Source organism: Aedes albopictus, chromosome 2 (assembly GCF_035046485.1).
Source record: "Aedes albopictus strain Foshan chromosome 2, AalbF5, whole genome shotgun sequence".
Classification (NCBI taxonomy): Eukaryota; Metazoa; Arthropoda; class Insecta; order Diptera; family Culicidae; genus Aedes; species Aedes albopictus.
In genome coordinates, this window is record NC_085137.1 from 4,594,330 (window position 1) to 4,608,713 (window position 14,384).

Here is a 14,384-nt window from a genome sequence, read left to right on the forward strand (position 1 = left end):
TGGAAAAAAATCTAGCAGACATTCCTAGAGGATTTTTCCTAGTCGAAATTTCAGGAGAAATCTCTGGAGGAATTATTTGAGGAAGTTCTGGAGAAATATATGAGGTTTCCTGGAGGAATTTCTAGAGGATTTGTTCAATGAATTTCGGAAGAAATGTATTTATGAAAGAATTCCTGGAGGAATTTCTTAATAAATTCTTGGAAAAAAATCTGGAGAAATTCCTTGAGGAATCCGTGGAGGATTCCCTGGAGAAATTTCTCGAGGAATTCCTGGAGGAATTCTTGGAAGAATTCCGGGAGACATTCCTTTAGGACTCTCTGGAGAAATTCTGCCAGAAATTCCCAGAAGATTTTCTGGAAGAAATTCTTAGAGGAATCCCTGGAGCAATTTCTGGAGTTGTTCCTCGACAAATTTCGGAAAGAATTCCTGGAGGAGCTTCTGGTGGAATTTTTGAGGAATTTCTGAAGAAATTCATGGAGGAATTTCCCGAGGAATTCTAGGAGGAGTTCCTGGAAAAGTTTCGTGAAAAATTCCTTTAGGATTATATGTAGGAATCCGTGGAGCAATTCCTGGAGAAATCCCTAGAGGAAATTTTGGAGGAGATCTGGCCGAAATTCCAAAAAGATTTTTCCTAGAATAAATTTCAGGAGGAATCTCTGGAGGAATTCTAGAAATATTTATTGGTGGAATCTCATGGAACTTCTGGAGAAATATATGAGGCTTCCTGGAAAAAATTTTGGAAGAATTTCTGGAGGAATTCTTTGACGAATTTCTGCAGAAATTCATTATTAAATCCCTGGAAGAATTCTTGAAGAAATTTCTGAAAAAAAACCTGAAGAAATTCCTGGAGAAATCCTTGGAGAATTACCCTAAGGAATTTCTCACGAAATGCTTCGAGGAATTCCTGGATGAGTTCCGGGAGACATTCCCGAGAAATTCTGGCAGAAATACCTAGAGGATTTTCTGGAGGAATCCCTGGAGGTATTGCTGAAGGAGTATCTGAAGGAATTTCTGGAGTTCTTTTGCGACAAATTTCTGAAAAAAAATCCTGGAGGAATTTCTGGGGGAATTTTCGAGGAATTTCTGAAGAAGTTCATGGATAAATCACAGGAGGAATTTCTGGAAAAAAATTCTTGAGAATTTCCTGGAGGAATCCATGGAGGAATCCCTGGAGGAAATATTGGAGCAATTATTTGAGGAACTTCTGGAGAAATATGTGAGGCCTTCTGGAGAAACTTTTGGAGGAATGTCTGAAGGAACTACTCAAGGAATTTCTGTAGGATTTTTTTTGAGGAATTTCTGAAGAAATTCATATATGAATCCCTGGAGGAATTCCTGGATATTCCTGGAAAAAACTCCTGCGAATTCTCCACGGATTCCTCGCGGAATTCCTGGAAGAGTTCCGGGAGACATTGCTTTAAGTTTTTCTGGAGGAATTCCTGATAGAATTTCTGGCGTACTTCCTCGAGAAATTTCTGAAAGAATTTGTGGAGGACTTTTAGAAGGATTTTCTGAAGAAATTCATGGACGAATTTCTAGACGAATTCCTGAAGAAATTCCTTGAGAATTTTCTGGATATTTTTCAGGAGACAACCGTGAGAAATAGCTTTAATATTTTCTGAAGGAATCCGTATAGAAATTCCTAGAGGAAATATTGGGGGAATTCTGGCGGACATTCCTAGAGGATTTTTCCGAAAAGAAATTTCTTGGAGGTAATTCTGGGGCAATTCCTGGATTATTTACCGGAGGAATTATTTGAGGAATTTCTGGAGAAATATGTGAGGCTTCCTGGAGAAATTTCTGGAGGAACTTCCCGAAGAATTTCTAAAGCTATTTCTGGGGGAATTTTTTGAGGAATTTCCTCATAAAATTCCTCAAAAAATTTCTGAAGAATTTTATTGATGAATCCCTAGAAGAATTCCTGTAGAAATTCCTGAAAAGAATTCCTGGAGAAATTCCTGGAGGAATCCGTGGAGGATTTCTTGAAGGAATTCCGCGCTAAATTCCTCGACGAATTTCTGGAGGAATTCCAGGAAGAGTTCCGGGAGAAATTCCCTCTGGATTTTGTGGAAGAATTCGTTGAGGAATTCCTGGCAGAAATCCCTGGAGGCATCTTAGAGGAATTTCTGGAGGAATTCCTGGAAAACATTTTGGAGGAATTCCTGGAGGAATTCATGCACGAATCCTTGGAGGAATCTTTGAAGATAGCAACAAGGATTCCGATCGAAATTTTCTATCTGGGAATTCTAACTTAATCTAGTCTTCTCCAATTCTAGCATCACTTATTGTCCAAGATTGATATTCTTTCACAGCGACATTTTTTTTTATAAATGATAATTTTCTCAATATTTTCCATTGTATAAAATGTTTAAAGAGTCGAGATTATTACTTTTTCAAAGTTTCACATTGCCATGAAATCATCACCTTCCAAAGCACCACAGCATGTTGAATCCCCTTCTTGGGAATTCATATTGCGTGTAACACCATAATTCTATTTTGCACCATGATCATATATTGCACCATCATTGTAGTGCTTGTACATGTACTTTCAAGTTTATAAACAATACATGAGTAATTTTTTGGAGAATCAAGTTCGACGAAGCCAGAATTGAACCAAATTCAAACTTCTGAGAGAGTTGCTTTCTGTCACTATCTAAGGTAGGCCAAGAAGTAGGCATATTGCTGATATTGATAGGCAAACTGCGATCCAACCCAAGTAACAATTTCATTGCTGATAAGTTTTGTTTGATTTTTATTAGGGTTTTATTACAGCAATAATTAAAACTCGCAGTTTTATGACTGCTTTTATGAAAACCATTGATAAAATGTTTTATAGTATACTTGAAGATATCCATAAAGACAGATTTTAGGAGTAAACAAAACTTTCCGATTTGTAAACCTTGTGGTAATCATTATTACCACAATAAAACTGTTAAAACTCTCAACAGATGGCGATCCGTTCGATTAGTAACGACATCTGTTGGTGGAAAAGCAGAACTACAGTCGGAACCCGCTCGTTGAGCCACAACCTCCACCCAACCAACGAATTCGATTCGCTAGTTGGGTGAAATGATAGCAGCACAAGGGGCGTGCGCATTGTTTTTTTTTAAATCATGTTTAGGCTGGAAGTAAAAAGTAAAAAATTTCAATTTGTTTTACATTTAGAGCAAAACTGATACGTTTTGCAAGATACATATATGACCAATACGAGAAATTATAATTTTTACCCATTTTAGTCGGTGAAGTGAAAATATAGATGTTTATGAAACCACCCGGACCAAAATGCAAGCACAAAACGCTTTTAATGATCGACAAAATAAAGATTGCCGATGTTTTGCATTTGTTCCGAAGTAACTGTACATTTTGTTTTTTTTTTTTAAGAAATATTAAATAGAAATTCTTCTCGATTATCAGTAAAGTTTAAGAAACCAAAAACTCATTAGCTCGCCCCTCGGAATTACAGATTGGTTGTCATTTTCAGTTTGACATTGAATTATGACATCCAGGTGCTTTTTAGTTGGCTGACAGCTCAACTAACGGAGCCCCAACTAAAAAGCCACCCAACTATTAAGCCCCCAACCAGCGGGTCATGACTGTACGACATTTCTGGGTTTATTGCGGTCATCATAAAAATAAACTTGCTTTCGTTTTATTTTCGCTGATTATGGTTGTCGCCATATTGAAGAATTAGCTAACGTGAATGGAAAATAGTTAATTTTACTCAAATTAGCAATGAATTGATAGTTTGCCACCATTTCCATAACGTGCTCACATAAATAAACTCTCTCTGCTGAGTTTTCTTGTGATTCGAGATAGTTTTACTAAATAAACAAATTGATTTATTTCATTCCAAGATGATAATATTCACTATTTTTGAAGCGCATTAATTTTATGATTCTGCCACCCCAATATTCACGGTGAAATTGAATGCGCATAAGCCTACCAACACAATAACAACTAAAATATTACTTTGAAATGACCGCTTCTACTTACGAATGATGTATCGTCCTGAACTTTACGTGCCATCGAAGAAGCTTCTCTGCATCTTGAGCTGTCATAGTTTTTGTTGAAAAAAAAACAAAAACAATCGAGAATGAGAAATTTTTCTACTAGGTTTTAAAACGGTTTTATTGTTACTCTTAATGCGGTTTGCAAAACCTCTCCGAGAGTGGTCCACTTAGCCGGAAGATGCTCTTAAAGAAGTTATCAAGAGGTTTTGATGTATAAATCAGTTTTATTTCGAGTTTTATAAAATTGGTCATGAAGATCTCTTGTAGAGCCGAACAAAACTTAAAATGTTACTTGGGAAGTCAGACTTACTCTGTTGAGTCACTGTCATTTTGCTTCATCCATCACAACTGAACTGACTGTGATGGCGTGTAGATATCACTGATAGGTCATCTTTAAAATTTGTTTCAAAATTAAAATGAACACCTACAGTGATGCTGCTTTATTATATAGTATAGAATAACAAGGTTTACATGTTGGTCATTGAAAATTTTGAGATTTGGCTAGAATCGCTAAAAAACAGTTCAGTTGCAATGATAGTGATCTGGAGTGCGGGTCAGTATCAAGTCGTTGCCTGTCATTGTCGTCCTGATATTGATCGGCCTGCAGTGATAGTGACCGTAGTGCAACATCAGTAGTCAACTGACATGACTGATATTATGCAGCTCTACTTCTGAGCCCGCGCTTCAAGTGAAATCCGAACTTTTGGTTGCTTGGGGTCTGGCGATACTGGAGTAGCATCTACGGGTGGTCAATCAAGCTCAAGCTCAAGTCATTCGACAGCAAACACTCCTACTTAGATTATTCCAAAACATCGGTGCATTATATGCAATGGTTTTGGAGGTATATTTTGTTCAAGTTGTGATTTGCAAGGAAACTGTTTTTCCCAAGTTATCCTAGGCAAAAGTTGGTATTGAAGCATTCTTACATAGGTCTGCTAATAGTTCGTGAAGAGTTTAGCTCCACATATTTGCACGTTTTTTTATATAGGGCATATTCTATTTTTTCAGTGGTTTTTCTATAAATTTTGGCCATTTATTGGCTACTAATCATCCTTTTGGAGAGTTCCAAACGTCAAACTGCTTTATATTGCTGTAAATATTCGAACTTCGGCTTTTAATATGATAAACATAACGGTAATCGTAAATGTGGCTTAAATACACATTTTCATAAAAGTCACAGTAATGGACTATACGCCATTTTCAGAAATTTGTCTTGAAAACTTGTTTTAAGTGAAAACATCAAGCATAAATAATACGAAGAAACCCAAAAATAATTTTTCCGCCGAAAGTGTGCAGAAACCGGCCATAGTGCAGTGCTTAAAGATGAGCTACAGTAATAAACATTAAATACGAAGGAGAATAAGAATGTATAATGTCGAAATTTTTAATTGATTTTACAAGTGAACCATCACAATTTAAATTTGCCAACATGTAACGAAATGGTTAACCCTTTTTCACAAAACAGACTAAAACTCCAAAACCCAAGCAATACGATTATCATTAGCATTAGCACCCTTCTTCCCTCGTTTATATGGCAAGCAAACAAATGAAGAGCATAACCGCGATTCTCAAAGAATCCCCTTCATCGCCCTAATGATAATCGCCACATCATAAATGATGAACTACGTAAACACACAGAGCAGAGCATTAGCAGGTCAGCGTATCAGTCAGATCAGAAGGGGTTAAATATCACCCCCGCCTACTGCGTTCTCGCGACTGAAGAAACACCGAACGGAGTGACGGATTAAGGGTATTTCAATCCTCACCTACATAGATTAGAAAAACAATGCATGGCCTGCTGGGAGGGTGCCGGGTTGGCGGTCGTCCAATTCGACCGTGAAATGAGAAACTAATTATTCGCATTTAATAATTGATATAAATGAAATGATGCTTTTAATTATGACTTTGCAGGTAGTTTGCACCCTATTTCCTACACAGGCTTTCAAATGCAATTATGCAAAATGTGTGTGTAGAACCTAAAAAGTGTAGCTTTTAAAACCATGCCGGTACGATGGGATTCCGTCATCATCGAAGGGTTTGCTTACAAATCCGGGTGGTGAAATGGTTGATTAAATTTTCATAGGTACGTGTTGTTCCGCTGCTTTGGTCTTTTCGCGGAAAATTCCCTGAGGAATCCCCGCTTGCTCTCTGTCTCCTCCTCTTCCCCGCTTGCTGTTCTGTTCATGGCCAACTTAGCCATTCTTCACCACCACTCACAGTAAATGCCAAACAATAATGGGCTTGAACGTCTGCTTTCTGCGCCTACTCTTGGAATTCAGGGGAAACGCAAAATCCGATTACGTGCCTACATATTACAGAGCCGTGGGAGGATTCAGAGACTGTGATTTCGGTACAGGTTTTGGCATGCGAATAAATAATACACCTGTAAATTAGCGACATTAATTATGCAATCAAAGAGCATACTTTTAGACATTTCTCGTGCAAGCATTATCTCATCCTTCTCGTCATATGTCATATCAGTAACTGAAGAGGCAAGGGCGTAGCCAGAGGGGGGCAGGGGGGGGGGGCATGCCCCCCTCCCCCCCGGCCGACAGATTTTTTAAAATTCAAGCCGACTCAAAGATTGTCAATAATTCAAGTGTTCCAGAAAAAATATATAAAAAACTATTCTCTAGACTATTCTAATAATTGAGGTTTTTATCCACAATTAACCAACCTTTTTTTTCTTGAGAATCACAGGAAATTTCGCCAAGTATTTCTCCAAGAGATCTACTTCAATCTTATCATAAAATTTAACCAAATAACAAGCTTGGATGGATGGTTAAATTTTGTGATGTTTATTCATGGAACACAAAAACAGCATGGCAAGTTTCCGGTAGGGAAAAACAAGGACTTTGTAGAATTATATGCTGCTACAGAGTGCAGTTATATGCTATTGCTACACGAATTTTCACTTGTATTCAACTCAAACAAACGTCATGCTAAGATAATAATACCTAGGATTTCTTTACAAATTCTTTCAAGGACATCTCCAGAAATTCCTTTAGGCAGTTATTCAGGAACTTTTCCAAGGATTCTTTCTGAAATTCCTCAAGGAACATATCCAGGAGTTTCTCTTTCGTGAATTCTTCCATGGACATCTTGAAGAGTTCAAATAGTTTTTTTTAGGGTTTGTTCTAAGAAATGCTTTAAGGATTCCCCCACGATTCCTTCAGTTTTTTACAAATACTTCTGCAAGGATACATCGATGAATTCCTTCAGGAATTTTCCATGGCAGTGATTCTAGCATGGATTGCTCCAGAGAGTTTTCCAAGAAATCCTGTATGGGTTTCACCAGGCATTCCTCCGGGAATTTCTCCTAGGATATCTGTAGAAGTTCCTTCAGTGATTGTTCCAGTGCTTTTTTCGATAATTCCTCCAGAAATTTCCAGGAGTTCCTTGAATCATTGTACAAAACATTCTCCATCCAAAAATTCCAACAATAATTCGTCCAAAAAATATTGCAGAATATATGCCTTCATTTTTTTTTCCTACAGAAATTCTTCCAGGAATTTGTTAAGAAAGCTTTCCTGGGATTTCCTAAGGAATTCATCATGGGATTGCTTCCGAAATTCCTCCAGATTTTCCTTCAAGCATTCCTCCAAGGATTCGACCGGGAATATCTTCTGTGTTTATTTGAGAAACAACTCCATGAATTATTAAAAAAAAATCCTCCAAGGGTTCCCCCAGGAACACTTTTTAGAATCCCTTCAGAAGTTCTCCAAAAAATAATCCAATACTTCCTCCAGGAACTATTTAGGAATTCCCCAGGATTTCTCCTGGGGTTTCTTCAGGAACTGCTACAGGGCGTTCTTCCACGAACTCTTATTAGTATTCCTTCAGGATTTCTCCAACCATCTGCAATTTCTTCAGAAATTTTTACTGGGAATTCTCCATGAATTTCTTCCGAGATTCCTCTAAGAATTATTCCAGGGATCCTCTGGGAATTGAAATGTGTATAGATATTTCCCCAGAAATCTCTCCAGGAATTCTTATAGAGATTCCTCCAGGAGTATTTCTAGAGATTCCTCCGTTAATCTCTACGGGCATTCTTCTAGGATATCCCCCAGGGATTCCTCCAAGAATTTCTGCAGGACTTAACTCGGGACTTCCTTCTGTAATTCTTTCTGAAACAACTTATTTAAAACATCCTCCAAAGATTCTCCCACGAACTCTTTTTAGGGTTCCTCCAGCAATTCCTCATTGTATTTTTAAGGAACTTTTCTAGGAATTGATTCAGTACTTCCTCCAGGAACTGCTTAGGGATTCCCTTAGTAATTCCTCTTGAAATTTCCTCCGGGTTTCCTTCTGGAGTTTCTTCAGAAACTCTTCTAAGGATTCCTCCCGAATTTGTTCAAGAACTTCATCTGCGATTTCTTGAGGAATTATTTCTGGTATTCCTATACGAGATCCCTAAGTGATTCATCCACGAATTTCTTCAGGAATTACTCCAGGAAATCCTTCAGGGATTCCTTCAGAAATTCTTCCAGGATTTTTTCAAGGAATACCTTCTGGATTTTTCCAGAAATTCCGCCAAGAAATCTTCCAGTATTCCCTCCAGGAATTGCTACAGGCATTCCTCCAGGATTTGCACTAAAATTCCTCCAGGAACTTTTCTAGTGATTGTTCCAGGGATTTCTTCAGAAATTCCTCCGGGAATTTCTCAGGCGATTTTTTTCAGAAATTTCTCCCAGAGCTCCTCTAGAGATACCCCCAGAAATTCATCCACAAATTGTTGAAGGAATAACAACAGAGATTCCTCCTAGAATTCCTTCAAGGATTCCGCCAGCAATTCCTCCAGGAATTTCTCCAAGAACTATTCCAGGAAATTCTCCAGGAATTACCCCAAAAATTTCTTCAGGAATACCTCCAGCAATTTCTCTAGGAATTGATCCAGGAATTGCTCCTGGACATCCTTCAGAAGTTATGTCAACAATTTCTCCAGGATTTTATTCCAGAAATTCTTCTGGAGATTTTTTCAGACATTCTTCCAGTAAATTCTCCAAGAATATCCTCAGGAATTTTTCAGGGATTCCTCCAGAAATCCCCCAGAAGTTCCTCTGAAGATTATTTTTGGAAATCCTCTAGAGATTTCTTCATAAATTCTTCCAGGAAATTCCTGGAGGAATACCATCAGCATTTTTTCAGGGACTCCCCCAGGAATTTCTTTACAAACTGCTTCTAGGATTCCTCCAAGGATTTCTTCAGCAATTCCTTCGAGGATTTATCCTAGAATTCCTCCAGAAATTCCGCTAGAAATTCCTCCGGGGTTTTCTCAAGGGTTTTTTAAGAAATATAAAAATAATAGAATAAAAATAGAAATTTCATCCAGTAATTCTTCCAAAAATTCTTCTTGAGATTCCTTCAGAAATTCCCAAAGGAATACCTCTAGGAATTTCTCCAGGATTTTATCCAGCAATTTCTCCAGAAACTTATCTAGGAATTACCCCAGGAATTTCTACATGAATTCCCCCAGGAATTTCTCCAGGAATTTCTCTAGGAATTTCTCCTGGACATCTTGCAGAAATTATGTCAACAATTCCTCTAGGTATTTAACCGGGAATTTCTCATGAGATTCCATCAGGAATTGCTTAAGGGATTCCTCCATAGATTTTCCATGGAATCTCTTCAGGAAATTCTTTGAAGATTCCTCCAGGAAATCCTGCAGAAGTTTCTCCAAGGATTCTTCCAGGAAATCCCCTAGGGATTTCTTCAGAAATTCTTCAAGAATATTCTCCAGGAATACCCTCAAGAATTTTTCAAGGATTCTTCCAGGAATTACACCAGGAATTAATCAAGGAACACCATCAAAAATTAGGGGATGCTTCAGAAATTTTTCCAGGGTTTTTTTCTAGGAATACCTTCTGGAATTTTCCCAGAAATTCCACCAAGAAATCTTCCAGTTTACCCTCCAGGAATCGCTACAGATATTTCTCTAAGAATTCCGCTAAAACTCGTCCAGGAACTTTTTCAGGGATTTTTCCAGAGATTTCTCCAGGAACTCCTTCAGAGATTTCTCTTGAAATCCCTCCGTGAATTTCTCAGGGGATTTTTTTCAGAAATTTCTCCCAGAGCTTCTCCATAGATTCCCCCAGAAATTCATCCAGAAGTTGTTAAAGGAATTCGTCCAGAGATTCCCTCACGGATTCCGCCAGCAATTACCAAAGGAGAACCTCCAGCAATTCCTCCAAGATGTTATCCAGGAATATCTCCAAGAACTATTCTAGGAAATTCTTCTGGAATTACCCCAAGAATTTCATCAGGAATTCCTCCAGAAATTTCTCTAGGAATTGACCCAGGAATTGCTCCTGGACATCCTTCAGAAATTTTGTCAACAATTTCTCCAGGAATTTCTCCAGACATTCTTCTGGAGATTTTCTCAGAAATTCTTCCAGGAAATTCTCCAGGAACACCCTCAGGAATATTTCAGGGTTTCCTCCAAGAAATCCTCCAGAGGATTCTGCCTGGAAATCCTCTAGGGATTTCTTCATAAATTCTTCCAGAAAATTCCTGGAGGAATACCATCAGTAATTTTTCAGGGATTCCCCCAGGGACTTCTTTACAAACTCCTTCTAGGATTTCTCCAGGCATTCTTTCAAGGGTTTATCAAAGAATTCCTCCAGGGGATTTCCCTCCTGAAGGGATTCCTCCAGAGATTTTTTTTTATTCTTAATCACTTAACCTAATTTACAGCTCTATTGTCCACTGGGGCACTACGTGAGCAATTTCAATTGACAGCTGCACTTACATTTTGTACAGCGCCTAGATTCTATTCTACTTTATCGAACTGGTTGCCTTTCTGCTGCTTTCACTTTTTCTACTTTATACCTAGTAGAATGATGAGCACAAGGATGATGATGGATGGCCGTTGTTCCTTTCCAGTCCGATTGGAGGTCCATTATGAGTAGCAGTTCGCCGATGTCCAGGTTTCCGGGTCCGTTTGAGCCATGAGGCTCAGAAGAGGGTCAGTGTCAGTTGCTCTCGGGGGAAAAGCAACTGACGTAAAATTGCAAGTGTTGCAAGTGCCGGGGCTGGGAATCAAACCCATGACCATCCGCATATGAAGCGAACGTGTGACCAACTACGCCACGGGCCCCGGCTACTCCAGAGATTTCTCCATGAAAAATCTTTTCAGGAAATTCTTTGAAGATTCCTTCAGGAAATCCTCCAGAAGTTTCTCCAAAGATTCTTCCAGGAAATCCTCTAGAGATTTCTTCAGAAATTCTACAAGAATATTCTCCAGGAATTCCTTCAGGAATTTTTCAGGGATTCCTCCAGGTATTCCACCAGGGATTCCTCCAGATATTCCTCCAGGGATTTCTTCACAAATTTCTTCAAGGAAACCCCCCTGGGATTCCTTCAGGAATTCCTTCGAGAATTTCTCCAGGAACTCCACTTGCAACTCCACTAGAAATTCCTCCAGGAATCTCTCAAGGGGTTCTTTCAGAAATAGAAAAATAACAGAAATAGAAACAGAAATCTCTCAAAATTCTTCTGGAGATTCCTCTAGATATTCATCCAGTAATTCTTTCAAGAATTCCTCTAGAGATTCCTCCAGAAATTTCCACAGGAATACCACTAGGAACTCCTCCATTTATTCCTCCGGGATGTTATCTAAGAATTTCCCCAGGAAATTTCTTTCGGAATACCTCCAGGAAATACCCCAGGAATTTCTTCCGGAATATTCCTGGCATCCTTCAGGAATGATGCCAGCAATTCGTCCAGGAATTTCTCCTGGAAATCTTTTTGGGATTTCTTCAGAGATTCTTTCAGGAAATTCTCCAGGAATACTTTGAGGAAATTTTCAGGGATTCCTCCAGATATTCCTCCAGAGATTCCTCCAGCAATTACTTCAGGGATTTCTCCACGAATTTTTCGAGGGATATTTCCAGAGATTCCACCAGAGAATCCTCCAGAAATTCCTCCAAGGGTTCTTTCTGGAAATCCTCCTGGAATTTCTCAAGGGATTTTTTTTCAGAAATTTCTCCAGCATTCCTCCCAGAGTTCCTCTGGAGATTTCTTCAGGAATTTCTCCCAGAATTCTCCTAGGGATTCCAAAAATTCACAAAAAAAATTGCTCAAGGAAATTCTCCAGGAATTCTTCCAGGAATTACGCCAGGAATTTGCTCAGAAGTTTCTGCAGGCATTCCTCCAAGGTTTCCTTCCCAAATTTCTCTAAGATTTCATTTAGAAATTTTTAAAGACATTTCTTATGAAATTTTACTAGGGATTCCGTCCAGAATTCCTCCAGGAATTTCTCCAGAATTTCCTCCAAGGAATCCTCCAGAAATTTATCTAGGATTTCCTCATGAGATATCTTCAGAAATTTCACTATGTATCCCTCCCATAATTTATCCAGGAATTCGTACAGGTTTATTTTTTTTTGAAATTCTTACAGGAATTCCTTCTGGAATTCAAAAATTCGAAAAATTCTGGAGGAATTTCTCCAGCAAATAGTATTGGAAGATAAATGGAAGCATACAGCAACCAGGATATTCTAGGTTTATCCTCAAAAGAGTTCGTAATTTCCAAAAGAGTTCAGCTATAATTTCTGATGAATGTTTTGTAGACATTGACAAAAAAAAATCAGAGCAAAATATTGCACGAGTGAATGAAAATCCTTATTCTTCCAGAAATTGGCCATCGCTATCAGTACCACGTTGATTTGTGTAGATCAGGCGAGTTTTTGTTAACGCATTGTACAAAATACAACAGGGTTAAGGGTTAAATAAAGCTTTTAGAATATAATGTTATTATATTCAATTTCATCGTGTTGCGTTTAGTTATAAAAGCTAGTAGGTACATTTAACTAAGGGTGCTTGCCCCCCTGACCGAAAAGCTGGCTACGCCCTTGTGAAGAGGCTGTTATGAGCTGGTTGGGGACGCCGTTCTCTCCCTATATTTTCCATAGCTCTGTGCGGTTGATACATCATACTCATACTTCACTTCAGGTAGTAAGCAATGGAATATGATTTTTTTGAAGGCTTTAATACTAATTGTGAACACACCAACACAAACTGCAAGTCTTCCTAATTATAGAACTTCTTCTTTTTCAGTAACGGCATGGCACACCTACTCCGAGCGGATGTTCTCCGATCCGCTGTATACCTCTCTGAAACTTCAAAGTCAGCAATCCTCCTCACCTCAACTAGCGCAGCACTCGATCTTTCCGGATTCGACCTCCCATCTGGCTTCGGCGTTGGAACATACGCCCTGTCTCACCGCCGCTCATCCGAACGACGCTGCCGAGAGCTTCCTGCACCAAGGCTACACCTATCGCCAATCGTCTGACATTGTTACCTCATCTGAACCCGACTACTGCTCGACGGCCGGTGGATCGTCAGCTCTCACGAGTATAACCACGACTAATCCATCACCTCTGAACGCTCTTCCGGGACCCAACGGTCCCCTCCATCAACGACGGGGATCTCTTCAGTTGTGGCAATTCCTGGTAGCGCTCCTAGATGAACCGGCGTCCAGTGCGGGATGCATAGCCTGGACCGGACGAGGCATGGAGTTCAAGCTGGTAGAACCGGAAGAAGTTGCCCGGCGTTGGGGAATCCAGAAGAACCGCCCTGCCATGAACTACGACAAGCTGTCCCGAAGTCTGCGGTATTACTACGAGAAAGGAATCATGCAGAAGGTCGCCGGCGAACGGTACGTCTACAAATTCGTGTGCGATCCAGAGGCATTGTTCAACATGGCGTACGGAACAACCGGAGCTAGTGGCGCTGGCTGTGGCACAACCCTGGATTCTGCCAATCTACACGCTCACCATCATCATCATCACCAGCAACAGCAGCAAGGTAGTTCCTCCTCGCCAAGTTGCCAGGGTGGACAGTCTACGCTGGGAGATGGAGGTGACGACACGGACCGTGGCTCATACTTCGCATCCGGGTCGTCAGCTTATAATCACGGAAACTGAGTAGGCTGGGATGGTTTCTGAGGTATTGTGTTGCAGTCAACGGCATTCTAGGTCGTTGAAGGAAATTCAAAGATTTCTCCTATCGATTTAGTTACCATTGACGGGGAATGATGTTTTAAAAATAATAATAAATGAAAGCAATAAAATAATAAACTATATGTATAGCAAGAGATGTTCAAAAAAACATTTTTTTATTAATTCATGACATATCCGTTTCATTAGTATTGTGTCTTCATTAATGTAAATAAATAGCATGGAACGAGCTCACCACTTCGTGGTACATCGTTTATTAAAACGATGCTCACCAATTCGTGAGTAAACTCAAATTGGAAACATCCATCATAACGTAGAGCCCCACCCCACCAATCGATGCTAAATCGGTTTGAAGATGACAACTTATCTTCCCGATGAAAAGTGGATTCATATATTTGGTAACCCAGCCCAACCGT

The 14,384-nt window shown here is 39.4% G+C and overlaps 1 protein-coding gene across 1 annotated transcript in view; it reads left to right on the forward strand.

The window, feature by feature from the left end:
• LOC134288818 (ETV5-related protein Ets96B-like) overlaps nt 1–14,071 on the forward strand; it is a 67,108-nt gene extending 53,037 nt beyond the window's left edge. The window contains exon 5 of the mRNA XM_062854703.1: nt 13,067–14,071. Within this exon, the coding sequence (XP_062710687.1) occupies nt 13,067–13,935 (869 nt within the window). The 3' untranslated portion in view covers nt 13,936–14,071. The remainder of the gene's footprint in view (nt 1–13,066) is intronic.
• The last annotated feature ends 313 nt before the right edge of the window (nt 14,072–14,384 follow it).